This window comes from Grus americana, chromosome 1, assembly GCF_028858705.1.
Source record: "Grus americana isolate bGruAme1 chromosome 1, bGruAme1.mat, whole genome shotgun sequence".
NCBI lineage: Eukaryota > Metazoa > Chordata > Aves > Gruiformes > Gruidae > Grus > Grus americana.
In genome coordinates this window covers 1,770,388-1,798,089 of record NC_072852.1, presented here as the reverse complement: position 1 = coordinate 1,798,089, position 27,702 = coordinate 1,770,388, and the positions used below count along the sequence as shown (strand labels likewise).

Sequence of the window (27,702 nt, the reverse complement as noted above, 5' to 3'; positions counted from 1 at the left end):
AACAGCTACACAAGCGGTCGCATCTTCCATCCTCTCGTCACTGTTCCTACTGTGTCTCAGTGAGATGGACCACAACTGTGTCCTAAAAATCTTCTAAGAGGTCTACCATGCACTGAACAAGACAAGCATTAAATGCTTTTTATATGCAGACGTACATTACTGTAGGAGGAATGCACACAGGGTTTTTATTCAGCCAGATGCCATATCATTCCAGCTGTTGCAAGCACCCCAAGAGAAGAGGATTTATGAGTTTGCTGCCACAGACAGCTGATTCCCACCCCAGCTGTTAGTATGAATTGTCTCGCACGTGCTCCATGATTGTTTTCAGACCCAGCCAGGTCTCCTCTGCAGTTGGGATAATTTGGGTGGCTGGCAGGACGAAACCGTAGTGACCTGTGTCTCGCAGCTCAAAGGCGAAAGAGTATTTGATGCCGTTATCGTAGCTCCAGTCAATGCTGCCTCCGCTGGCTTGGTCTGAAAGAGAACGGGAGAAGAGCCAGAGGGGTGAACAGAGTGATTCAAGTTCCGCTGTCCTACTTTTCATATTTGTGAGGGACACGTGTTAGGTTTTTATGTGAACACTCGGCTCCAATACTTGGCTGGTGGTGTCACCGCTTCCAAGAGGGAGAGACCTGGGGGTGGGGACAGAGAATCTTGCCCTCGGACAGCCCGTAAAAGCTCAGATTACCAAAATACTCACAGATAGTAGTGCAAATGCTCCCCACTGTAAAGGTGGTGCCATACAGGGACTGGATGGAACTGGCAGCAGCTTTTCCCAAGGCATCCTGGAGAGGACAAGATGATGAGTCAGAAAGCAGCCACACTTAATGAGACTAAACATTTAGATTTCGCCAACCTGAACCATACTCAGGGAAATCTCCACAATCTTTCGCAAAGTATCCAATTTTTCATACTCCCAATAAAGTACTGCCAAAGCAACCCATTTCTTAATCACTCGTACCAGCGACAGCACTCACAGTTTCCACAGTATTTTTGGGAGGTGACACTGCAGGTGAATTAAATCATAGCAAGTTCTGTTTCTGATCATCCAGTGTTTCATCTCACCAACTGTCTTGTCAAGAGAAGGTTCAAAAGATACCGGAAAATCCCAAGACAGTCAGAGATCTTCCGATACTCAGTGGTCAGCTTTGTGCTCACTTCAACTACGTAACAGGTGGTTGTAGAGAAAACAGAGCCAGGCTCTTCTTGGAGATGTAGGGCAAAAGGATGAGAGGCAACAAGCAAATTGCCACAAGGGGAATTGCATTTAGGTATTGGGGAAAAAAGAAAATCCCCATGATGGTGGGGAAACTTTAGGAAGGGCTTGAAGAAGCTGTGGAATTTGTCTTTAGGAATATCAAAAGAAATCAAAACAATTAATCAAAAGTCAGCTGGGCAAGGCCCTAAGCAACGCAATCCAACCTTGAAATTGGCTCCGACTGCAACGCCTGCCTGCTTTCAGCAGAGGGCAGAGACCTCCAGAGGTCTTTTCTGTTTGAATTACGATTGTGAGATTCATATAATCTCAAAGATATTATTACAGCTGTGATGCTGTCATTAAAGCAGAAAGAGGGAAACATGGATGAGCAAAGAGGGCTGAGAATGGGTAGCGACGGCACGTGTTCACATATGACCAAGATTTCTCTTATAAAGGCATTGCATTGCACCAGGTTTTTGTTCGCTCTCATGGGTGGTTTCTGTTATGGATGGCAGAGTTTAGCCTCTTGTTTTAATCCTGGTATCTCACTGTAATACTTGAGTATAGAAAGCCAGCTGGACAGAAGAGAGGAAGCTAAAGCCAAATCATTATGTCTCACCAGCTCAGCATAGTCTGCCGGTTCAGTGCATTTATACCCATAGGGATACATCAGGAGCTGAGAGTAACTGTGGAGGGTGAGGAAGGCCCGGATGTTTCCGTGGTTCTTGATAAAGTTGACAACAGATTTAACTTCCACCTCTGAGTTGGCACTGGGCCCGCGGTAAGAGTCAGAACAGGGACTACTACTGGCTCCAGGACCTGTTGGTGCGAAGGAGGAACAAAGGCAAACCTGTAAGAACTGGCATTCATGAAAGGTCAAAGCGGACCAACACAAAGCCGGGCTTTCCTAAGAACAGGTCTTCAGCTAAAGGCAAGGCCTTAAGTACTGATAAATGCTCGAACAGCAGCGACAGGGCACGAATACTCAAGGGACATACTTCTAGAAGATATAGATTACTGCCTTCATCTTGTGCTCACTGGTAATCAATGCAAAATTATCTTTACAAAAGAAAATTACCATCCTATTTGAGCATTTTCTTTCTGAATCCCTTACATTAAGGCAATTGCTGGTCCTGTGTAACAGGATCCGGGAACGTTAAAAGGAACTTTCTTCCTAGTGACAGCCATAATCCAGAAACTATTCCTACCTCCAAAACCTGCATCCCAATTCCGGTTTGGATCAACTCCAACACACAGACTGCCTTGATTCTTGGAGCGGGTCTTCCGCCACATGCGATTCTAAAACAAACACACATTATGGCTTTGAAAAGGAGCAAATCTCGGTCCTCGCATTAAAACTCCTACCCAGAAACAGTTGCCATTCCCCAGGAAGCGATCCTGGGCACCAGCCTAAGATTATTTCTGATGGGCTGACCACCAAGATGGGCAAAAACCAAAGGGCTGGTGAACTTCCAGAGGGTTAAGATGGGTTATACAAGTAATTAGTATCTTTGGCTGCCCAACGCTTTTGCTGTAACTCCTTCTTACAGCATTAACAGACTTTCAGAGCCTACTTCCCTCGCATTTATTGTTTGCTTGGAAGAGCATGACAGCTTTCTAAATCAGCTTAGACACACGGCACGCTTACTCACTGTGGTGTGAGTGAATACATATCCATCAGGGTTTGAGACTGTCAGCAGGAAAATGTCCATTTTGTTCAGCAGAGAGGTGATGGATGGATCTGTCCCATAGTCGGAGGCAATCTAAGCAGAGACAATACGGTATGCCGTGATTATCACCATATTTCTTTCCCACGTGCTTACGCTCTAACAGCTTGGTACAGAGGCAAGTCTGGCTTTCAGGGCAGGGAAACAAGAAACATTAATTATCTGCTGGCCATAACTGTTCCCTCGTTAGACTTGGAGGTTGGAGAGAGCAATGAATCTGGTTTATTATTTTATTCTGAAGATAGGAAGTTAATGGAAGAGGGCAACAAAATTTTCTCCTGCCTGTCCTGGAGAATGGGCCAAGGCTGGCACTAAGATTGAGATGGATTAGCCAGGTTGGGAATATACAACTGTGCTGCACTTCTGTGGCAGCTTAGTCATTTTCAGCAGAATTTAAATGCTCATTTATACAGAACTGGAAAGTTTTTGCCCTTTTGTGGAAGGTAACCAACCACACAGTGTTTCTGTCAGCAGACTGAAGCAGCAAACTAATCTCAAAGTCCATGGTTATTTGTATAACTATTAGCCCTACAGTCCTCACCAATTTCACCTGAACTACTACATTTTGTCTACCTAAACCCAGCCATTCTAACAATACACGGCATTTTTCAATTCTTTATCTAGGCAGCTGCCATATTCTCTCTAGTCGGCTGTGTTTTAAGAGAGGTAAAGGAAAGTTAGCAAAGTTGGCTAAACACATACAGGTGCGATATACTTTTAAATAATCAGAGACATTCCCAAGATAAAAGAAAAATCCATCACTGCCGAAGTGACCTTTTTAGCTATCCATATTGCACTCGCTTGGGTAACCCACTCTCGGGAATGGATACCGGCATCAATCCAGATTGCAGGACGGTTGCTTCCTCCGGTGCTGAACTGCCAAACAAAACAGAAAGTTTTCAAACTCACACTGCCACCTTTTAGTCAAGAAAATCCTGTATAGACTGGGATGCTTTGGACTGAATTGTGCTGTATCTATAATACATATGTAGATTAGTATATGTATACACGTATGTAGGCACACGTTCCGTGATCTATGTCATACCTTGAGCACGTACAAAGGCCGCTTTTCATAGGATTCCCCAATCTGGAGCTTACTGACAATGTTACTGTACTCAGATGCAAGATGATCCAGTTCTGCATAAATCTGAAATGAAAAGTTACAATGCCGTTTACGTTACGTTTGTGTATAGTACTGCCCAGAACAATCGTAGGACCTGATGAAATCTACTTTTCTCTCCTTTTGCCTTCATTACTGTGACCTCTTCAAAGCCCCATCTCACCTTACGTCAGTGTAGTCAGTGCTGTTCCTAACATCACAAAGTAGACGGAAGCACTGCTTTATCATCAAGATCCACTTATTTCAGGAATAAGTTCAAAACCCTCTTTAAGAACTTCTGGTAGTAAAAATACCTTACCCTCTGCTCTGCTTGATGACTACTGGCTTCCTATATTTCCTTATTTCAAGATTCATGTATTTCTCAATCTCTTTTGAGGGTCAGAAGGAAGGGTTTTGACAGAACTCTGCAGAAGAGTTTATGAAAAAGTACAATCAACACTTGTCTGTTCCAATGCTCTGTAAGGGAGAGAGCTGGCTCATGGTGCTGACCACAAAATTAATCCATTTAAAAACAAAAACCACATGCCAAAAGAAGCCAGAAAGACATTTTAGACCCTAATATAGGATATTTAATTGAAGACAGCATGAAAAAAGGCCACAAAAAAGAATCCTTATGCCCTCAAACCTGAGGTACTCACAGCATCTAGAGTGTGGTAAGCTCCATAGTTGAAGCTGTTGCTGCTGCGCTCCCTTTGTTGACTGTAGACCATATCTTGCTTTTCTTTATCTAGAACAACCTAAAAGAAGCCATTCAAATGTTGAGAAAAACCTTGCTTAATTTGCAAACTTCTAATCAATCTCAAATAACAACATGATGGTGTTGCATATTGGCTCCAGCCCCATGTTTCCCACAGCTCCGGAGCAAACAGATGCCTTTGCTGAACATATCTGTAGCAAAGTGGGCAAGGATATCAGTGTTTAAATGGTCGGCATTAAGTTTTAAATGCTTGTTATGATGAACAAGGATAACATTGGAAACTTGGGGGGGAAAAAAAGGCAGTGTTTTTGCGGAGTTAATGCTATTTTAGGTGACATCTTGGGATTACTGCTCATGAAAAAACATCAGACTAGTGCCTAAGTGTCCAACACACAGACTGCCTTGATTCTTGGAGCAGGTCTTCTGCCACATGCAATTCTAAACCAAACACACACTATGGCTTTGAAAAGGAGCAAATCTCAATCCTCGCATTAAAACTGCTACCCAGAAATAGTTGCCATTCCCCAGGAAGCGATCCTGGGCACCAGCCTAAGATTATTTCTGATGGGCTGACCACCAAGATGGGCAAAAACCAAAGGGCTGGTGAAGGCTGTGCCTTTTCCATCACATGGTAGTGCACAGTTGTTTTGGATTATGATCCAGAGCTGCTCTTAACACAGTCTACTGAATTATGAGTAACTTTGATGTCGTGATTCTCAAACGTCTGAGGCCAAAAGACCACACAAAATTCCTCAGGGGTTATCAGAAGAGCTCCACGAAACCTATGAGTTTAAAGATGTCACTATTCAATATGGCCTTGGATAGCGTTTGCAGAGTGATCTCCACAGCTTCCAGGTCAAGCAGGAATCCACAGACTACAAAAATAAAGGCAGGACCTCATGGAAAGCAGAGTATAGAAGAGTCCATGAATTAATGAATGAGGCCAGATTGTGAATCATTATTTGTTTCCAAAGGATATAAAAGCTAATCACGTGCCAACAGCATGGCCTACCTGCAGATCTTCGATCAGGATGGAGTACCGAATCCCATGGGATTCCAGGAAGGCTTTGACTGCTTGGACACTGTTAGCAGGGATTCGTACATCCACAGGGAGGGCAGGGGAGGAGGGATTTATCCAGAAATCAAGCTGAAAAGAGAAAGGAAAATGGATTTGGTTTGGAGAAAGCGTTCTGCAAACAGCTCTTCTAAAGCTTTAGAAATGCTGATTTCTCCCAAACTGAACGACTCCTGCAGTATTGTGTCCTGTCATGCTTAGAGCACACTCCTTTCTTTAGCTTAGCCTCACCACAACTGTCTATCAGTTAATGTAAAAAACTCACAAAAAAACCCCCCAAAACCTCACTTAAAAGACAAGCTTTTCGATATTAAGATTAAGAGCAGATCAGTTCAAATATGATTGTAAACCCAGCAGGAAGAAAATATGAATGCAGGTGCTTCTCAATACCAGGCTGGTACCAGAATTTAAAGATCAAACACCAAGTATTGAGACAGTAAATTTATTTATGGCAGCTGCCACAGTGTGGTACGAACCTTCCAAACACAATGCAAAGTCCTACCCAGGTCTGAAATGTTGAAAAATGCCTCTGTGGGAATAACATACCTCAAGGTGTGCCAGCGATTCCAAAAGCTGTAACTTCTTAACCTCCTCCTCACTTCTTGTCTTGATTCGGAGAACCTGGTGCCTGCAATAAATCAGTAAGTCTCAGAAACAGTCTCAAAAAGGCATCTGGTTGAATTAGTTTATTAAGATCATGAATTTGGTGAGTAGCTACTTGCATACTACCAGCTGATACAGACATCTTTAATGTGACAGACTTAGTGTCACCCAACAGTTCAACCAACGACCTGCAGGGCCAGCCTGCTACACGTGCACAAGATTAGTAACTAGTTAAATGTCTTTTTTAAGATGAGACGCTCGTTAACACCAGGTTCCTCAGTCTGGCCAGTTGAGGTAAAAGATTCTTTTGATGACCAAGTTAAGACTGAAGGCACTTTAGCACATTAATGACTTATTATTAGATTCTCCACCACCATAAGATTTATTTCTGGGTTGGATTCTTCTGTGAAGAGATGAGGCTCATTAACCACAACTACTGGACATGACTGAGGAATGAGTTCACAAGAATCCAGTCTACATTATGCCAGAGCCCAGATTAAATGATCAAAATAGCTTCTCCTGGCTTTACAGATCCTAGGGGTTTAGTAAATTATGTGTATTACTTCTTATTCTTAATCCTTACATCTTCATATACAGATTTACTCACTGGAATCTAGTGCTCACTTACTACATCTCAGGAAGTATCTATTTATGGTTTTTATCATTTTTATTAAGGTTCTTACCTTACAATCAGCAAGACTGTGAGGAAATACACTAGTAGGAGATAATTTTGCAATGCAACATACAGATAATGGTTGGAAATAAGGATTCCAATTGCTTAGAAAGGCTCTGAAGAGGATTAAGGATTTAAAGAGAAACGAGAAACTTCACAAACAAAGGGAAACTAGTGACCTTTCTGATCTGAGGCCAGGTTCTGGTCTTTCAGCTCTGTCAAGCTGAACACTCAAGCTTTGCAGTGAGGTTTAGCTCCAGATCAAGGCTCCAGACTGCTCCCTAGGTACAGTCAAAGCCAAAACAAAGCTTTGCGTGAACGTAAATTTAGGACCTCAACTCTGCAGCTAGACCCTTTTCCTTAGAAAACCCAAATGAAACTAAAGAGAGGGGTTCCTTCAAAAACCAGAGTACCAAAGCCACAAGACAGGTCAGTCATAAAAAGCAAAGAATGTGCCCCAAGCAGATTTTGTAAAGTTAAGATCATGAAAAACAACAATTGGAAAATACAGCCTTAAATGAAAGGTCTTCCACAAAAGCATAACTCACCCAACAAAAGTTTCCAGGCACAAGGAAGCCCCAAAGAGGGCACTGAAGATCAAAATCAGCTTCATGTTTGATGTGAAGTTGATCTCAGCCTAGCAAAGGTGAATTTATACAGAACTTGTTAAGAACCCCTTTTTCAGATAAAACATATCTGTATTCCATGTGACTCCATTCTCACATTTATCAGAGCTCTCAAGGCAACTGACAGATAGGAGGTCAATTTAATCTCCAAAAAATATTTTCCACTGACACATTCAAACCTGTAAGGGAGGAGTTGTTTTCAAAGCTTTGCCCACAAAGCTCCTCGGTGTCCTTTTACACATTTTTCTAGGTAAACAAGAATCAAACTGAATGTCATCCCAGCTCTCACTGGGGGTGAGAAGCTCTACCAGTTGACTCTTGGTCATGGGTTTTTGTCCTACTGTAGATTTCTAGTAGCCCACTCCTTGTTACAAAGAGGCAGCCAGCAGAAAGATCTCACTCCAGCAAAAATACTCAATACTCTGGTGAAATAATTGGGTGAAATAATCACTCTGGTGATAGTGGGCAGGCTCTGGGTCCTACCTGCCAAGGCCATGCTATAAATTCACTCTTATATACAAGTTACACAATTCTAGATGTAAGCCAGATAGTTTAAATATATTCTTTATTGAAATTGCTAGCATGCCCTCCATCTTCAGTTGAGATGGTTTCATACAGATCCAGCCAGTCCTTCAAGCAAAGGTTGCAGCAAGATTCACATAAAAGCAAGTTGTATAGCAGAAGCAGAAAAAAGCTTTGGATGAACAGGAACTTCAGAGCTCAACTGTGCAGCTAGACCTTTCTCCTCGGACAGGCTTGCTAGAAATCCTCTTCTAACAAAGTATCCTTCTCAGGAGGAGGTGACGCAGGTTTGAAGAAGTGCTGGAACAGCCACTGCCGGGTCCTCTCAGCTTTACAATGCCCACAGGGCTGTTCCCTGATCCAGTAGCTCTCCAAGTCCCTTTGCTCTTCTGCTGGACTCTGTCTACGTCTCGCTTCACGGGGAATAGCCTCCATCTTGTTCACCTTCCGTAAAGGTGCCCAGATATTTGAGTTGTCATTAGTCGCATTGAAGGAGTAACGGCGACGGGCAGTCTCCTGGCTGAGCTTGGGGAACCATCTTGCTTGCCTTTGGTCGTGGGAACACCCAGCCGCGGTTGTCCCAGAATGACAGGTAGGGCCGGAGGGCTGTTGGATACACTTTTTGTTCATCCCATTAAAAATGTTACTGAGGAAGAGCCAGGTGCTGACCCTGCTGTAATACCTGCAGATGGGGTTCCTGGGAACTAACACAGGGCAGAAGGGAGACAGTTCAGGATCCCACCCGTACTGCTCTCAACATTTGTCAGCACCTCCCTGAGGAGCCTCCTCTCGTCTCCACTCCCACCCCACCCCTCTGCAGCCGGGACAGGGGCTTCTTGTCGTGGGTTCACAGCAGACTCCAAGTAAGACTTTTGTAAGGCCAGGCCTCGTGTTTTGGGGAACAAAGGGAGCCTCAGGCAGGGTTTCTGCCTGTCCTGACATATAGGAATTAGTCATCCTGCAACTGTTGTATCTTGGGGGCACACCGTGGAGAACATATGCTCTCCAGGGAGATAGGGATGTTCCTGCAAGTCCCCTGGTCTTTGAGGTTTAACCTAACCCAGTCCTTGGGAAACAAGCAGATCTCCACTCCTCTCAACGTAAATCAGATAACGTACGTTTACCTTAAGAGACAGGAAACATCATGAGAATTTCCTGCTTCCAGCACTACAGTAATCCTGGTGGAAGTCAAATCCCACTTGTAGCTTATGGCCTTCAACATTTCATAAAGAAATATCCATGGACAGACTGTCCATACCACCTTCTGTGGATTCACTCTTTGAAAACAGGAAGGAGGGACTTTATTTAGGGCAAAATTATAGCTTGCTTCATTACTCATGCTACATCCTGCACAGATTTAAAGGCTGCCAAGAGATCCCGCCAAACATGTTGCCAGGGTCTAAAGTACACCAACAAGCTCCGAGTGCCCTGACCAACCTCTTCTGGGACCTCCACCCATCGCATTTAAGGAGTTGAATTTAAACCCAAACCTTTGTACCCACTCCTAATCCCCACTGAAGGGGCTACAGAAGCCTGCAGTACTGTGACCTCCTGCTGTAGCCATAAGGTCCTGCAGGGTTTGGAGACCAGCCTTGAACCGCAGGGTTAAGTTCTATGGGTGAAGTACTGCCCAGGCTGAAAGCCTCCATGGTGCTCTGAGACCAAAACAAATTAGGGAGCAGCAAGAGCAGGGGTGCACCGCCACAGCAAGCCAGAAGCCAAAGGTGACAGCAAAGCAGGCAGGGGTAGGGAGCTCACCACAAGCAGCACGGGACCCAAACGAGAGGCGCAGAGCAGGTCTGGGGGCACTGACCAGGAACAGCCACAATCCAGATCCTCAGGTAAGTGACGCAGCAGGTCTACAGCCAGGATGTCAAGAGCTACAAACCCAAGTCCACCGTGCACCCACTGCAGCTCAAACAAAGACTAAACCAAATGGCCTTGGCTTATATGCAGCTCCTGCACCAAGGGGCGGAGGGTGTGTGGGTGGGGGCCCTACATGAGGCCGGTCAGGGCAATTAGCGCTCTCAGGGCTCTGGCACACTAACATGGCCAGGGTGAGACATTCTCTCTGCATGGTCCTAAGAGGATGTGGTATCACGCAGTGCATCACAAACACCCTGGTGACACATTAAGAAGTGAAAGGTTAAATGAATCTCGTCTAACCGAACTTTGTCTTGTTGCTTAAAATTGCCGTATTGATATACAGACAATGCTGTCATTGATAGAGGGCCAGAACGGATATGACCCTCCCTGCCTACTAGAAAGGCCTCAAAAGTCATCAAATTTAGGTGGAGTCACTCCTTTTCTGTAAAGTCTGGACCTTCTGGTGTTGCCCCTGTCTAAAAAAAGGTTCTTGCAACCAAGATACACGTAGTAGTCTCTCCTATCAGGGTTAGGAAAGAAGAGGCAGCCTCTGCGCTTGCCATACCCACAGAGCATGTCTGAACCCAAGCCCACGGTCTCCCTTGTCTCCCATCCTCTCAAAACAAATGTTCAGCAATACAGTAGGAAAGGGGGAGAGAGGGGAGATGACCTGTGCTGGACAGAGCTTTCCTTGTGTTCCCGGGGCCTCACTTGTCCCCTCTGCAGTCTCCACATCTGTTCTGCATTGCTTCCTGCTCTCTCATGGGCTCCCAGGCATTTTCTGTAATGCTTTTTTGAACCCTACGTATAACTCACAAAACTCATATTTACCTTTTGAATTGCTCTCCCTTTCGTCAGAAAATAATCTTTTATCATGGGCTTTCTGGAGGATCTGTTTCAGGAAAATAACATTGTACAGATTATGTTACTTAGAACAACATATAAATATTAATTCCTTATATAATGCTAATTCTTACAGCGTGTGTGAGCTTGTGAGAGAGGCTCTGGGACGTGAGGCTGGCTGGTCCTTGCACAGCTACAGCACAGGGAGCAGCGCCTGCCCCAGGAAAATGCAGCCTGGAGGGGTGTCCTCATGCCTCCGCCATTTCTACCAACACTCTCAATAAGCCCATATTCCTCAGAAATCCCATACACCTTTCACCTTTGGATAGAAATGTTGCTTTTCTCATCATCTCGAGCTAGACCTGTAACACCGACGTGGCGAAGGGCTCCGTCAGCAACTCATCTCCTAGATGACCAAAGTTAATTGGCTATAATGCGATTCATTTTGGATTACTGGTGAGAGAACTATTATTTCTGTAAGTAATGGATTATTTCCACACTCCTAATCTGCAAGGCACCTTGGGAATGGCCTGGATAAAAATTGAGTAGGGATTTCAGTCTGTGGCTCACCATTTGTAAATACAACTGGCTTTATTTTAGGAGCAGAACCCTCATTTTGATCTCTCTGGAAAATCTGCCAGTGTAATAACACTGACTGCAGTGGAGCTACTTCCAACTCAAATTTCCTTAAATTAGCAAATCAAGTCCTTCAAGTTCCCAGGGTTGTCCCCAGATTTCATATGTCTGTGTCACACAGCAGCTTATAACACACCACACACTCCATCAGATCATATCATAGCTTTGCATTTTCGGACACCAAGTACATGGATGAATTGTAACTGGTAATAACAAGAAGGGGATGGGAAGGGTACTGGGAGAGATACAATCAGTTAGCTATACCTGGAAATTAAAGACCGGTTCTAACAGTGACATCATCCCATGAGATAGTTATAAATAATAACAGCTTCTGAGGTTGTGAAAGCCCTTTAGGCAGGGAAGTTTTGTATAAGGCCCACAATAACCTTTTGCTAAGGGCCAGCAGGTGTCAGCAGAAAACAGAATTAAATAACATCTTACTCGAGCACAGCAAACAAGACAGATAATCAAAATGCCAACGCAGGAATAGAGCAGGATTTTCCCTCTGATCTCCCCAAAGCCTTCCTCATCCTCATCATATTCCCTCTCATCTGGTTTCTGGCTAGTGCCAGAAAGCAAGGGGTCGGTCTGCCAGTAATACCACCAAAGAAAAGAAAAAGGGTATCCCATAGGTGCTGGATGTGGGACACCAGGCTGTCCCCTCTCTGAGGGACAAGCGTTTCCGTGTTCAGAGCAGCCCCTCGGCAACCCATTGTCCAGCTGACCATCTCGGGAAGCCCGAACGTGTCAGCCACCTGCGGAGCCACAGGGACGACGGCATTGCAAAGTGACCTCTTTTCTGCCATTAAGTCCTTCAGCTGCAATCCGAGAAAGGCTGGAGTGCCCTTAGGTTTGTAGTGTTTTGGGGATGTTGGGTGCGATTCACCTCCTCTCACCTGAGCTGCGTCAAAGCTGGGAATGGCACCAAAACAAGACTCTCCCTCCTCTGTAACTATAAAGGGCGATTCACCCCATCCTCAAATAGCTGTTTGGGACTAGAAGGCCAAATTAGGCTTTGAACAGTCCTTCAATATTATCTCCATTTCATGCTTTTCTTGCTTTCATCCTCTTGCTTAGGAAAGAAGTCAAAGTCAAGAGACTTTCAAACCAACTGAAATCGTCCATTAGTGTGGATCTACCGAACCAACTCTCATCCTCTTTAAATTTGTCTCCTCCCTCTCCAACTCTGTTTTTATTACCATATGTTTCCTCTAACCAGCTTTTTATAAAAGAATAATGCATTCCACCAGCTTTTACACTGGGACAACTTGGAAGTTATTGCATTTACCCAAATTGGAAGCAGAGAGGGAAAGAAATAGGCTGGATATCTTGAATAATCAGAATATCCTAGATAATTTTTCTTTTGCAAAACTGTCGCCCCTGTCTTGCATGAGCTGTTGCAGCCACCTCAGCTCCATACACCTTTCCCTGCCACATCCAGTTCCTCTATCCAGCTCCTCTCGCTTTGCTGCCTCCCGATTATTCCTATCTGCTGATGTACTCCACTCTTCTTGCCTCAAAAGGACATATTGCGTGAAAATGTCACCAAGATAAATCAGCACATCACCACACTGAGAATGTTGCGTGATTTACCATCCAGACGTACACGACAAGCGCGTCACCCAAAGTCACCACGTCAATTTGGACCATCTTTACCTGAGGTAATGCCTTCTGGATACACTGATTTAGCACAAAATTCACACAATCCACTTCACTTACAGCATTTCGGATTGGAAATACAAAATTACTCCTGTACAGCGCGCAAACAGACCCAAGATCTCTTAAAAATTTTAACTCCTGACCTTGGCAACATGCAGTCTGATATATGTTACTATGTGTAATCAATTAATTTAGCTGTAATTTCACAAAAACACGGCGACGCGTGGCTCTTCACTACAACAACGGCGCATAGGACAGCGAGTTAGCCAGTCACCCCCCCCCCTTCGCCATCTTCACACCTTCCACGGCGCGGCCAACATGGCGGCCAACACGCCCGCCCCGACACCCGCCTCACGCGCCCCTTCCCGCCAAAACACGGCACCCACCAACGGCCGCGGCGCGAGCGCCCCGCCGTCCCCATAGCAACAGGCCCCGCCTCTCCCCCCGCGCGTCACGGCGGTGCGTGCGGCGGTGCTCGCGCAGGCGCAGACGGTGCGGCCGTTGCTCCTTGGACGGTTTCTCTCGCGTGTGTGAGGGGAGAGCTCTGCCGTGCGTGTCCCCCCGGCTGGGAAAAGGGGGTGCCCCTGCCCTCCCTGAAGGGAATTGTGTGTCCCCTCACCTCCCCTGATCCTCAGCCCTTCGGCAGGTACTGTGACTGCCCCCCCCGCCCCAGCACTGCCTGGCTCCTAGGGCCTGCACGGGAGGGCTCTGAGGGGAGGCTGCCTAGAGCTGGGCAGTGTCCGGCAGCGAGTCCTGGAGGCGTAGGGCCACCCGTGTGTGACAGGGCTGTGAGCGGGTGGAGCTGTGATGAGTCAGGACAGGAGCGAGATGCGAGGCCACCTCCATGTGACAGGGTCAGGATGGGGGGGGCGAGGAGGGATGTCGGGTCTCTTCTGTGTGACAGGGCGGGTGTGTGTGTGTGTGCAATGTGAGGCTGCTTGTGTGTAACGGTGAGATCTGGGTGGGGGGAAGCTGTAGAGGCCCCCCGGGGTGGCATGCGGGGAGGTGTGGAGGTGTGACAGTGGGGTCTGGGTAGGGGGAGCTCTGAGGGTCCCTGTGTGTGTGACAGGGGAAGCTGTGGGGGTTCTTTGTGTGTGACGGTGAGATCTGGGTGGAGGGTGCTGTGGAGTCTTGGGCAAGGGGAGCTGGGGCAGTGTGTGGCAAAGGAGTGTGCATGGGGGAAGCCTGGGGGTTTCGGGCAAGGGGAGGTGTGGGGGACCTCCATGTGTGGCACTGGGGTCAGTGCCTTATGGGTTGTCAAGGTGAGGCCTTCCATCATTACTATGTCTTAGAAGAAGAGGGTGGGGGTATGGTAGGACATATTTCAGTCTGGAGGTGAAAACACCACACCCAACCCTCCTAGGCAAATAGAAAGGGACCAAATCTCACTTCTATTTCAGTGTCCTAAGAAGTACAACTCCTGCTTCTGCTGGATGACGTGGTTCAGGGAGAGAGGTTGGGAGTGTGAGAATGGAGGAGAGGATCTCTGCTTAGGGCTGCTACCTTTGTCACTGTGGGAAGGGAAGTCTTGGGGGTCAAACTGGATGAAAAACCTGTCAAAAAAAATATCAGGCAATGTGTTCTTGTATAATTCTTTCAGTAATCCTGATGTTAACTATTTCACCGTTGAATCCTTGTACCAGTAAGAAGCAGGTAATGTGATTTGGGGTTTGTATTTATTTTTTTTTAGGTAGTAATGTGCAGTTGAACTATCTGTCCCAAAAAAGCAAATTATTTATGTTCCCATCTAGTGAAGAATTACGTGACAAGTTTTTAAGCAAGTGGCAGGAAGGAATGGTAGCGTATTTTAGTGATGGGACTTGCAGAAAAAGTCACCGGGTTATTTCTTTCACGTAAGGTGTTACAGGATTAAAGGTAGCAAGGTGTGCAAAGAGTATTCAGATGTAGTGAACCCTCAGGAGGTGGCTGTACAGTCTGAAAATACTCTGTTACCTACTGAAATGAGTGGGAATTTTGAACAAAAACCTGCAGATTGTGCAAGGCCTTTCCTTCCTCTGGCTTCCTTAGCCTGGAGAAGGCAGGAGCTTTGCCTCTCACTTCTGAAGGATGTTGTTTTTCAAAAATAAGGTTGAAGTCTCTCCTCACATTTGCATCTCACTGGAGAAAATAGACCTCAGTAATAAGCTGACAGTAGAGTTAATCAAAGAAATATTACCTATTTTTACTGGTAAAAAGAATCTCTGTTATTTTTAATACATTAAATATGACTCTGGGTAAAGGTAAAGTCCATTTATATAGTTTGTTTTGAATTACTGCATTTTTTTCTTTAATCTTGTGCTGACTGAGAATCTTACTGTATAAAAGTTGAGAGATTTTGTCATTTCTCTGTGTGTGTTGTTACAGATAATGATACCAGAACAGAGTCCGGCGACTTCCCTCATCGACAGGACCATCAAGATGAGGAAAGAGACCGAAGCCCGGAAAGTGGTTTTGGCCTGGGGACTCCTTAATGTGTCTGTTGCAGGCATGATATATACTGAAATGTACGTTAATTGTTACATCTGATTCAAACAAGCACTTTGTATATCCCTAAGTATTTCCTGGGACTGAATAGTTGCAAAATTATAACCTCTTGGTTTTCTTTTCAGGACTGGAAAACTCATAAGCTCATATTACAACATCACGTACTGGCCACTCTGGTATATCGGTGAGTTGCTGCAGCATTTCAGTTAATTTTCAGGATTCTTACCTTTTTTCACTTGTCAGTTTTATTGCCATTTATTTTTAAGCAAGACTTTTTTTTTTCCTTGTTTGGTTGTTGGTGGTTTTGTTGTTTGGGTTTTTTTTAATTTAAACCAAAGCTTTGTTTTGCTTTCTGTTACCTCCCTTGAAACTTTTGGATTTTCATCCTTTTTAGTGACAGGTAAGAATTGTTAACAACTTTCTTATATATATCATGAAAGCGCATGAAGAATTTGGTGCATTAAATCTTTTAATGTGTGGAGAACACTGCAGATTTTACTACTGTGTTGTGTTATGGGTGTGGATGGCATTTCACAATAATTAAAGTTTGTTTCGGATGAGTAGGCTCTAAGCTGTATCAAATACTATAAGAGGATGAAATGAGGGGAAGAAAAATCATGAGGTGAGTGACAGATGACTTGATGGAAGATTATTTTTGAGAAATACTGTGAAACTTCATTGCAGTACTCTATGTCCCTTTTGGAAAATCACTATACATTTTTAAAAATTCAATTTTAGCAATATAAATAAATATAGAAAGGAAAATTATCTCCAGTGATTCTCATTTAAGAAGGTGAAGAAATCTTAAATACTTGCCCAAGTTGGTACTTATTGATAGCACTGATAATGACCTATTTTTAATGGGCGTATGCCTGTTTTTGCAAATAATATACTTTTATTATTCCCCATGCTCAAGCTATGGTAAAAACTTTTTGTGTTTCTTCTAGAACTTGCACTTGCATCTCTGTTCAGCCTGAATGCCTTATTTGATTTCTGGAGGTACTTCAAATACACCGTGGCACCGACGAGCTTGGTCATGAGTCCTGGCCAACAGACCCTGCTGGGCTTGCAGAATGCAGGTGGGTGTAATAAATATCTCTGGCAATCTTTCTTTTTCTTTTTTTTTTTTTTTTCGTTTCAAGATAGTATTTTTCTCAATGGCAGGATTCTTCAGTGAAGTGAGTTCTGAATTACCTCATCTGATATGAGTGGTAAACTAAATTACGTGCAGCATATTAAAATTCACGACATCAAGTGGTAATTTGATGAGTGTTTGTGGGGAGAACTGGAGGGGAAACAAACATACGTGGTGAAAAAGAACAGGATGATAACGGGTGCTGAAGGACAGAGACTCAAACGTTGTGAGGTTGGACAAGGAATTTGTAACCTCTACATGGGACTAGGAGCAAGGCAGAGAGTGCAGGTTTATATTTAGTTTTGGTATCCTACTAATATCATGCTGGGTAACAAGAACCAAATTAGAGGGACAGACAGACCTTTGTGTGAAGTCTGAAAATGACAGCCCAGAGAGCAGTCACTCAGAAAGCTCTTGAACAGCAAAGCAAAGTTTTAAAATACAGCAGAACTTGACAAGGGAAATAAAGCAAAAGGCTGGCATAGTAGCACTACACACTGATAGTCTGCCCCTAGAAAATGGGAAGCAGACAGGAGTAATGCTGTATCGCCAAAGTTCAAGGATCTCGTATGTTTCTTTGCACAGATAAATTAAGACATTCAGTGTGCTAAAGATGCATAAAGTAGGCAGGTAGAGTAGCTGATGGTATGGGTTAGAGAACACCCCCCCCGTTATGCAGGGTGCTGGGTAACGTTTAACTGAAGTCTGAAGCTGTAGGATTAGTACTGAGTTGTGGTCATGTGTCTCGGTCTTCTCTTTTTTTCCTGTCAGTGGATTGACTGCTGAGCTCTGTAGGGGCCAGATTTTTCTAGTGTCCCTTCTAGCATCTTATAAAAATTGCCTTAAGATAGCATTGTGTATGCGTTTTGTTGTGTGTTTAAAGCGGGGAAGGAGAGTTTGGGGCTGCTGCATCCACAGTGCTAATCCTGTTTTTCCTTATTGCAGCGGTACAAACAACTCCACCATGTGAGCTCGCAGCAAAGAAAGTCCCATCTTCGACGCCTTCTCCTCCGATCCAGGGTCAAAGTGTGCTGAGTTACAGCCCGTCCCGCTCCCCTAGTGCCAGTCCAAAGTTTACTACCAGTTGTATCCCAGGGTACAGTCCTCAGCTACAGGCTTTGTCGAGCAACAGTGCTTCCTACAGCAGTGCTGTAACCTACTCACCGAGCAGCAGCTACAATAAGGTAAGAACCAAGACAGCTCCCAATGGTATGGTTTGGTCTTTGTGTTGTGCCATCTGCCATTGAAGGTGAGCAGCAGCCAGCGGAGAGTTGTGTATTTGTCTGTTTGCTCCTTTTGCAAAGTAGATGTAAATTTGTCGCATTGGGATTTGTTCTTTTTCCCTAGTGTCACTTCATTTGTTTGAGAGTGGCTAGTTTATTTCAGAACAAAGCCAAAATAAGAACCCAAAATGTAAATGCCAAGGAGGAAAAAAAACCCCAAACAAAACCAACCCAAACTCCAAACAAGAGTCTTTCATATTCATGTTGTTTACAAATCAAGGTGGAATTCCGTCTTCCTCATGTGACATGACCATTTGTTTTTATTCGCCCAAGGTTTCCAGCTTCAGCCCCTCTCCTAGTGGATCACCATACCCTACCAGTATCGGGCCAGTGGAAAGCGGCGGGCTAAGGTCTCGTTACCGCTCTTCACCCATTCTCTATAATTCTCCTACTGGCAAAGAAGATTATATGACAGACCTCAAGTCACTGGACACCTTCCTTCGAAATGAAGAGGAGAAGCAGCACAGAGTTCAACTAGGTAAATAAACCGATTTGGTTGGAAAAAGCTTGGCAATGCGAAGGTGTTGGTTTTATTCAAGATTGGCTTTTGCGGATGAGAAAAATTGCAAAGGATTCCAGTGTACTCGTACTAGTAAATAGACCTAACTTGTTTATGGTAATAACTTGTGGCCTTGGTAAAGGCAGCTGCCAAACAGTTTAGTCTTCTACTGAGGAATTAGGACGTGAGGTAGAACGTCATCGTTTCTACACACCTCTGTGGCTTAGGAGCTTCAGAAAGTTTTTCTCCAAAGTATTCAGAAATGTGTGCTGGTAGATTGTCTCTGTAGCATTTGTTGGCTGTAGTGGACCACGATAAGATGACGGGCTCTGTCACCTTAGTGAGAGGGATAACTTGTGGAGAATGCATTTCAGATAAAGGGGGTGAATTATCTGCAGGCGGTTTTTGTCCTGGATAGGGGCAATCAAGATAAGGGCGAAATCAGTGGTTATGCAGACTGACTTCAGCATATGCATTCGTGGCAGTTTGTGTTCATGTGTCTTGTCAAAGCCCTGATATACTGACCTCTTGCCTGTGCTGTTGCTTCCAGAACTACTTGGCAATAATTGTACCTGACTGTTTAACGAATGGGTCGTTTCAGGAAGTTCAGACTCCAGCTCTCCTTCCAGCAGCCCAACTTTTTGGAACTACAGCCGTTCTATGGCAGACTACTCACAGATGCTGAGAAAGTTCCAGTATCAGCCAGCTTGCAGGTCCCAGGCTCCATCGGCACACAAGGACGAAGCTGATCTGAGCTCGAAACAGGCTGCAGAAGAGGTAAATTCAGCAGCGGGGTGGTCAAGAGGGAGAAACGGGCCTCTAAAATATACAGCTTCATGCAAAGATTTGGATTTGAGCTGTATCAAAAAAGCTGGAGAGAGAGAAATCCTCTAGCATTTAACCATCTTCATACAGCTTCACTGTAAATGGACTTTTCAAAGTCTGAATTTTAGCTAGAAAATTATTTCTCCCTTGGAGAACAGGGCGTACTCTGGGTAAAACACATTTGTGACATAAAAGTTGACTTGAAACTGGTCTTTGTTTAACCCAGTGGAGGGGCTGAAGGATATAAATCAGAAAGCCTTTACGCCTGCGTCTCAAAGAAGTCTGATGTAAAGGAACACAATTCATGTGGCTTAAATTAAATTTGATCAATTTTCTTTATTTCCTCCATTAATCTTATGAAGCTTCCCATTCAAATACTTCTTCAATCAATCCTACAATTCCGATGAATTTTATCCTAATGGATCAAAGAGATTAAAAGTGAATTTGAGCTCGTGCAAGACGATTGTACCATGAGTAGAGAGTGGGAACATCGGATGTGAAGCTGCTGTAAAAGTCACATGATACAGCCAGCAGATGTATAAGAACTATGGCAAAAATACAATTTGAATTATGTGCTGTAGTTAGTATCAGAAATTATCATAGACCCTAAAAACTCTTGGTATACTGTTAAGTTCTTATATGTTCTTAATAAACCTTTCCATAGGTTTGGGCACGGGTGACAATGAACCGACAGCTCCTTGATCACATGGATTCCTGGACCGCTAAGTTCAGAAACGTAAGTCTGGTTTTTAAGAACAAGCACAGTGGAGTGGAAAAGCACCTCCGTGTCCCCTGTTTGCCGAAGGAGGTGGGAAGAATTGCAGTGTCTGTTTGAGGATTGGGGTGGGCTGGCTCAGGGAGATAGAAACACAGTGTGCGTCAAGAGAGGACTACTGAGATGCGGTTTTGACCTGGCCTCAGTGCTTTGTATTCCAAAAACTTCACAGCTGTAAAGTTCATCCACCTTTGAATGCGAAACAAAAGCATCTTGGATTTGTTTTTCCTTGCAGTAACTGGGATTGCTAAATTGATGTTTCTGCAGTATTTCTAACTCATTCTCCTGGGCTCAAAGCATGGAAAATTCCAACCCGAAGGTTGACTTTTTCTGACAGTCATGAGCCGCGTAATAAAAAGCAAAAAGCAAAGCTTTGATCTTATATCAGTAGGAATTGCTATTGCAGAGGAGACTTAATTGCACAAAATGGCAAAATAATTAGTAAATCTAACTTGGAATTGCCCCTACAGTCATACCATCTATCAAGTATGTAGTTTTGCTTGTGTTTTGTGGTGGTGTTTTGGTTTGTTTTTTTTTTAAAGTAATAAGATTGGTAAAAAGCAAAGATTAGTATGAGATCCATGCCAGATTCCTGAGCATCTGTTCATAAACCTAGGGCCAGCTTGCTTCAGATCCCAAATCCTGTCACGTACAAACCCCACACATAGTGTTTATCAGCTCCTTGATTTCCTGAAACAAATGTGAGAGGGAGTGGACTCATCAAAGTATAAATTATCTTTATGGGTGGAGGGCTGTGCTTCATAATACCCCTTTTCTCATTGTTCCAAAAAGCTTTATCTGATACTTTCTAGAGATTTGTTTTCCTGATTCCTTTACATTGAATTTTCTGGCCTTTTAGAAAGTATTAAAGAGTCATTTAAACTCTGCCTAACTTAATATTCTAATTTAATTACTTTTCTCCTTGCTTGGCTTCAGTGTTTCTGTTGTTAAGCTTCTTTGTGATTCTGATGGTGATGATTAATAGGGTTTAAGCCAAAGACTGGGTTTTTGGTTTTTTCTTTCGTATTTTTGCTGCTTCTGACCTTCTGAATTTTCACATTTTTCTTTCCTAGTGGATTAATGAGACGATTCTAGTGCCACTTGTCCAAGAGATCGAGTCTGTGAGCACTCAGCTGAGAAGAATGGGGTGTCCGGAATTGCAGATCGGAGGTAGGATAAGACGGTGGCTTTGGGGTTCCTGGTGGTGGTTGATGGAAGGCTGCTCTCTATCTGGGGCATCGGATCGGTCTTATGTAAATTAGGTCTGTTAAATATGGAGACTTCTGGAAATATGGATGAAGTCACACTTATGCTTGTCTTATATAAAATTCATACACCTCTCTTTTTCTCTTTTTCTCTTTCTTTCTTTCCCCCCCTCCACCCAAACTTACTGCTGTGGAATTACAGGCTCAAATTATCACTGATTATATCATATTAAACTGTCAGAAAACATTTCAAGGATAGAGGTGCTATAGACTCTCAGTGTCTCCAGTCCTATGTGCTTTTCCAAATTCTTCCTTAAAATCAACTGCTTTCTGAAATAACTAATTTTTTTTTTAAATTCCAATGAACTGGAGTTCTGGTTTTCATGTCGCAATACAAATCTGAAGGAACTGCTCCTCTTACTGCTTCAAATTTATAGTCCCTTAACCCGGAAGTGGATTTGATGAGCTGCGTTTAAATTAAATCCACCTTTTGCAGGCAGCTTGTTGTGTCCCCTCAAGAGCTGCATCCGTCCTGATGCCTGCAGAAAAACTGATCAATGCTGGCCTTGTCCCCACCTCATTACTCTCCCTCTGCTTTTCAAAGTGGATGTTGGTTCCTTGTAGCTTTTATATTCTGTGATGTAAAGCAGCCATCTGCTACTTCATTGGAATCGAAATGAGTGTTTGGAGTAGTGTCACATGTTAAATGTTTCTAGAACTTTAAATAGTGCACCAAAAAGGAGAGCTCTTTGCAGCGGTGCCTGGTAAGGGCGGCTGTTGGGAGTTCTGGGGTGGTCATAGCTGACTCGCGCTGGCTCTTCTTGTGTTGCAGAAGCCAGCATCAGCAGTCTGAAGCAGGCAGCGCTCGTTAAAGCTCCGCTCATTCCAACCCTGAACGCTCTAGTGCAGTATTTGGATCTCACACCAAACCAGGAGTATTTGGTCGAAAGGATCAAAGGTACGTGGTGTCACCATACTGACTTGAAAACATTTCTGTTACCACAGTCAGTGTTGGTCGCGTCAGATGTTCCTTCAGTGGAGATGTTTGAAGAATCACGGCAGGGATCAGAGCTGCTTTGAAGCAGGAGAGATGTTTCTTTGCAACTTTCTCTTTTTACAGCGATGTAACGACGCGGGACTTGGATGTAACTTTGGGAATGTTTTTAAAAGCCTTATTTCTCATTTTCCTCCTGCCTGGTTGGGGTGCAAAGTGCTGGATTTAATCCCTTCATTAACTACAAATAAAAATGATCCTGTAAATGATTATCTTTACAAGCATTTCATTAGCTGTACTTTTCCTGTTTTGTACACCAGAAACATGTGGGAAGCCCCTGAAACTAGCATAAAATACCACTTTTGTACAGTTTCAACCCCCAGTAACTGAATAAATCTTGTTGCTTTCAGAGCTTTCTCAGGGAGGATGCATGAGTTCATTCCGATGGAGCAGAGGAGGCGATTTCAAAGGCCGCAAGTGGGACACCGACTTGCCCACTGACTCCTCTGTAAGTTTTCAAAGACGTCTTGATATGATGGCTTAGAGTGGGTTGCTTTTCAGCGTAGGCTTTGGAGGGAGTAGCCAGTAAGTAGGAACATGGCAAAATCCTTTTTGCATCGCTTACGCAGATAATCCCATTGCTGTTGGTGAGATTACGTGGGGAATAATGCAAACAGGACTGGATATTGAGTAGGTCACAAAAATGCAATTGTGTATCTTCGTCTTAGGCTGGGCTTTTACTTAGAGTCCTCTGAAAAGTCAGATAACTAACTTTGAGGAGCAGTCTGACAGGTCAGGATCTTGCTGGCGCAGTTCTCCTGCTATATTTAAAAAAACCCCAAATGTCTGCCGTAGTCTAACAATTTTTAATGCGAGGAAAACCTTTCACCTTGTTCTCATTTTCCTTTGCTATAATGGACAGAGGGGAAAAAATGCAGATTGAGTGACATAGAGTGGGTGTTAGGGTGATTTATTCTTTATTTTCCCCACTGTAAATAGATTTTCAGTTACTTGGGAGAATAAAAACCAGGAGATCTGAATGTCAGAGCTTCACATCTTTACTGACAAAGATATAACGAGATTCAATTGCTGGAAGCTGAAGTTGTACAAAATCAGTCTTGAAATAGGATTTGATTTTCTATTTGTGAAGATGATTAAATATTTGGTAGTGACTGGCCACAGAGCAGCTCTTAGCGCCTCGGTAGACACAGGGTGAACAGCTCTAAAGTGTGTAAAGATCATGAGCACACCCTGGAATTCAGTCTTTTATCAAAACCAGCTGGGAGAGGTGCTGTTGGGCGGTATATTAAACTTTTAAGAATTCTAGGAAAAAAGTTCCAGTATTAGAAATTTACAAACACTGCCATGAAGTTTTACATTAACTCACTCAAGACAATTCCTATTAAAAAAACTAAACCCACAATTTTGCTTTTTTGTTAATCACACTGCAAGTAATACAAAGCCCTGATTTCCAAGCTGCATCTCCCAAACTTCTTGAGACTTTTGGCATTTAGCCCAGAGAAACTCTTTTGTTTTGTCTACAAACCAGATCATGCTGTATGTAATGAACACAGAAAGTGTTTTTATTACTGAATTACAGATAATTCAGTGAGGTTGCCCACATAAAAATGCTGAGAACTCTCCGGGAAGGGTTAAAACACAACTAGCGGGCTGTGGCGTGGTTTTCTGAACACTTGTTCCAGGACTTTACTTCAAAATTTTGGCTTTCTTAGTAAGACTTATGGGCAGCTCAGGTTTTTCCAGTGATTTTTATTTTGCCTTTTGTGAGGAGAAAAGAGAAATTTGCTTGATAGGTGCAGTATAATTTGATTTCATCTGCCCTTCTTGGCCAAATCCTTGCAGCTAGTACAGAACTCATCACTAAAACCATTGGCTTGGAGTTCGTGGCCTAAATAAGCTCCTAAGATACGTGACGCTGCCAAATTCTGCAAGATTGCAGGATAAAGTCACTTGTGCGTGAACTGAGCTCCTGACGTGTGGCATCAGTTTATCACGTTGTGACTGACGCTCTTTCACTTGCTGGAAAAATTAAACTCACCTTCGCACCAGTGGAGTGCCTGGCCCATTGAAATCTCTGCTTTAAGCCTTAAGCTGCCTTGGGGTCCTAAACTTAGAGGGGTTAAGTCAACGTTGAAACCACAGACTACCAAATACTGTAACTAACACCTGAGATTATAGCAAGAAAGCTGCTGTATTTTTAAGGACACTGAAGTGAGATTTGTTTTTCTTTACCCAGATCATTATGCACGTGTTCTGCACTTACCTTGACTCCAGGCTGCCACCTCACCCCAAGTATCCTGACGGGAAAACCTTCACTTCCCAACACTTTCTTCAGACACCAGACAAACCAGGTACTTGCGCTCACACGTAGCTGCTCTTTGCCTCTTGGATTGTGTCGGCACCCTGGAAATCCCTGTCGCCTTTTAAACTTGTCATTCGCAGACACTTCAAACGAAAACGTGTTTTGCATCTACCAGAGCAGCATCAATCCACCCCACTACGAGCTGATCTACCAGCGCCACGTCTACAACCTGCCCAAGGTACGGTGGTGTTAGTGGTCTTCTCCTGCCGTCAGGAAATCATTGGCAGCTCGGATTTGGGGTTGGCTTTTTTTTTTTTTTTAGGTCCTAACCAGATTTATTGACTATTTGCACATAGGTTAGCCCAATGCAGGAAGTAAACATTAGCTTGGGCTTTGACCGTGACATGGTAATTAGTCTGCTACTAAATAATAGCTTTAGTATCTATTTAAGATATATAAGTACTTAGATAGTAGCTTCCTCTGGTTTATTTTCTAACAATTTATTTTAAAATACCAAGTTGTGTCATTCCTCACGTGACTTAAGGCCAGCAAGCCCGGTGCTTGTCCGTAAAAATCCTTGGGAGAAGCTTGCAGTCTCAAACTAGTGAAATTCTCCTGCAAATTTTAATTTTATATTTATCCCTGGTTGTTGCTGGATCTCTGATTTCCAAAAAGCTCTAGTATTTGGAGATGATAATCCAGCCAAAACCCACATTTGGTCTTTTTCTGGTATTTACCTAATTGAAAAATATAAAGTATTAAGGCAAAAAGCCCCACAACCCTCCCCAGAATGGCATTGCATCGTGTCTTTCTCTATGGTCACTAATCCTACCTGAAATATCGCTATGATTTCTCGTCGGTGACTTGATTTCTGAGTTTTTCCTCTCTTCCCGTGGCTTCAGGGCAGAAACAACATGTTCCACACCTTGCTTATGTTTCTGTATATCATCAAGACAAAAGAATCCGGGATGCTGGGGTGAGTACCCGCCGTTACATGTCACTGCGTACGAGATGCAAATAGAGTGTCCTGGTTTGAAGCGCCTTGTCCAAAGGCGCCTCAAACTGAAATCGCTGGAGCGGGAGGATATTAGTGGTGTTAAAATCATCTTCTCGTCGGAAACGATAGCAGCTTTTCAATAAAATTGGATAAATCTTACGTGTATGAGCAATAAAAGCAATGTCCAGACTTGGACAACACCTGCCTTCACATTAAAATACTGAAGTGCAGAATTGATAGGTTTTCGTTTAACTTTTTAAACGGGCGCTTTGATTTACGTGCAATTTATTGTGATCGCTTTTGGTTTTGCAGGCGTGTAAATCTTGGTTTATCGGGAGTCAACGTTCTGTGGATTTTTGGAGAATAACATCTCCAGCGGGATGCTGGTTCAGAGGAACGACGCTCCTCTGGCGAGATGAACTGAGCAGCATCGTTAATGTTTTTGACTTAAACACGGACTTAGTATAAAAGGGGATAATTTAAGTTCCACTTTGCAAGTTGAGGGGAAGTGTTTGTAATTCCTGTGTGGGTTTTGTGATGATATTATTTAAAATATTTCACTGTCGAAGTGCTACTGCGTATGAAGGCCAGGCAGATTTTCTCTTTCCGACTTTACACCTGAACGAATCCCGTTTAAAAAGCTGTATGCTGTTCCTGTTCCATGTATCTGTGAGTGCCATTGCTGCTTAACCAAGCTTAACTGATCCTCGGGCCTAAACTCCAACCCCACCTGAGGGCTGGAACAGCCCTCCCGAGGTTCTACGCAGCCACGAGTGAGCCGTCGCTTGGAAAGATAACAGCAATTTGGCCAAGTTGGGGATCCAAGAAATTCCGGAGAGGCAGAAGAAAAGCCAAGTCATAAAGTTTAGACTCATTTTGGTTCATTTTATTATGGATGATAAAAACATTTTTTTTAGTTATTATTAGTCCTGGCTATTGGTGTAATTGGGTTTTCTGCCCCCCCCCCAAGATGAGTCGGGCATCCGCGCTGCAGGTGTGAAGGAAAGAGAAAACCATGTTTGACCTGCTGGTTTCAGTAAATAAGGTTTTTATTTTAATTTTTTTTTTTTTAACAAGATAAGCACGCCATCCACCTTCAGCAGTCTCGTGAGCCCTGAAATACCAGGTGCCTTCCGTACAACCACAGCATTACCCTGCCTTTGCCTTTTAATTTATTTTTATTGCTCCCATCAGCTTTTTTTTTTTTTTTGCTTATTTTGGGAGCCTTATGGACTGGCACGAGGCTTCAGCACCTCTGCAGCCCAGGCTCTACAAACCTGCAGACTTTTAAGGCCCCAATTTTTTGGGAGAAAAAAAAAAAGTGCATTTATTTCAAAGAAGGGGCAGTTCAATATTTGCCAAAAAATTTTTTATTTAAGGGGGCAGGGAAAGAATCTTGTAAATTCTCACAAATGAGGAGTTTAGAAGTGTAGATAGTTACTGTAATTAGTTATTTTTTTTTTAAGGGGGAGTTAAAAATCCATAAGCCCCAAGATGCTGAAGATCTTTGTGTCGGTTTATTCCCCTCAGTGAATAACCACTCCCCTCGCTCATTGTAAACTGCCAAAAAACCCACTTGTACATAAAAGACGTGAGAATTACACTGGCTTGTAACACCACGTGTTTTCTTAGGATAATCTATTTTTGTACTGGATTTTTTTACTGCTGGTTTTTGGTGTGAACCAACTCAGTCTCCCCGTGAGATGCAGGGTTTTACTCGGGGTCTGCTACCAAAATGGCTCGTTTGGTTCCGTATTAAATGAGTTTGTTTTATCAAATGCTCGTTTCGGGGGTTTTTTTTCTTCTGTTGTTCAGCATCGTGCGCCAAGGAGGGACGGTCAAGGAAGGGGGGTGGCTGGGCTGCACCCCAATTCTGCACCCCGAGTCTGCGTCCCAAGGGCAGAGCGGGGCTGTCCGTTGCCTTTTGCCCCAGTTGC

The 27,702-nt window shown here is 43.7% G+C and overlaps 2 protein-coding genes across 3 annotated transcripts; one reads left to right on the top strand and one right to left on the bottom strand.

The window, feature by feature from the left end:
• Positions 1 to 162: 162 nt before the first annotated feature.
• Positions 163 to 13,657, bottom strand: LOC129206157 (carboxypeptidase A2-like). Its single transcript, XM_054824924.1, has 13 exons — positions 13,632 to 13,657; positions 10,939 to 10,999; positions 7,642 to 7,730; positions 6,364 to 6,445; positions 5,755 to 5,889; positions 4,684 to 4,782; positions 3,971 to 4,072; positions 3,700 to 3,801; positions 2,851 to 2,961; positions 2,407 to 2,497; positions 1,818 to 2,017; positions 701 to 785; positions 163 to 474 (listed from the first exon to the last, which is right to left on the bottom strand). Exons 2-13 carry the CDS (start codon positions 10,981 to 10,983, stop codon positions 287 to 289), a joined length of 1,329 nt encoding a protein of 442 aa, XP_054680899.1. The 5' UTR covers positions 10,984 to 10,999; positions 13,632 to 13,657; the 3' UTR covers positions 163 to 286.
• An 85-nt stretch (positions 13,658 to 13,742) lies between these two features.
• TMEM209 (transmembrane protein 209) lies at positions 13,743 to 27,543 on the top strand. 2 transcript variants are annotated; one of them, XM_054824903.1, is made up of 16 exons: positions 13,743 to 13,891; positions 14,846 to 14,898; positions 15,610 to 15,749; positions 15,855 to 15,913; positions 16,677 to 16,808; positions 17,810 to 18,048; positions 18,421 to 18,625; positions 19,248 to 19,423; positions 20,136 to 20,207; positions 21,320 to 21,416; positions 22,284 to 22,409; positions 22,856 to 22,953; positions 24,703 to 24,817; positions 24,909 to 25,006; positions 25,671 to 25,744; positions 26,078 to 27,543. In XM_054824903.1, exons 2-16 carry the CDS (start codon positions 14,854 to 14,856, stop codon positions 26,130 to 26,132), a joined length of 1,731 nt encoding a protein of 576 aa, XP_054680878.1. In that variant the 5' UTR covers positions 13,743 to 13,891; positions 14,846 to 14,853; the 3' UTR covers positions 26,133 to 27,543. The 2 variants fall into 2 exon arrangements, with proteins under 2 accessions (XP_054680878.1, XP_054680886.1); XM_054824911.1 differs by lacking the exon at positions 14,846 to 14,898 and having other exon boundaries at positions 13,749 to 13,891.
• The last annotated feature ends 159 nt before the right edge of the window (positions 27,544 to 27,702 follow it).

What these genes read in the sequence shown, in the direction of transcription:
- LOC129206157 (XM_054824924.1), bottom strand. Translation starts at nt 10,983, where the DNA reads ATGATAAAAGATTATTTTCTGACGAAAGGGAGAGCAATTCAAAAG. An exon ending in CAATATGGATAGCTAAAAAG is followed by an intron (nt 2,962 to 3,699) that starts GTCACTTCGGCA and finishes GTCTCTGCTTAG; the next exon opens with ATTGCCTCCGACTATGGGAC. An exon ending in TTGGGATGCAGGTTTTGGAG is followed by an intron (nt 2,018 to 2,406) that starts GTAGGAATAGTT and finishes TCGCACCAACAG; the next exon opens with GTCCTGGAGCCAGTAGTAGT.
- TMEM209 (XM_054824903.1), top strand. Translation starts at nt 14,854, where the DNA reads ATGTTAACTATTTCACCGTTGAATCCTTGTACCAGTAAGAAGCAG. An exon ending in CGAGCAGCAGCTACAATAAG is followed by an intron (nt 18,049 to 18,420) that starts GTAAGAACCAAG and finishes TATTCGCCCAAG; the next exon opens with GTTTCCAGCTTCAGCCCCTC. An exon ending in ACTTGCCCACTGACTCCTCT is followed by an intron (nt 22,954 to 24,702) that starts GTAAGTTTTCAA and finishes TTCTTTACCCAG; the next exon opens with ATCATTATGCACGTGTTCTG.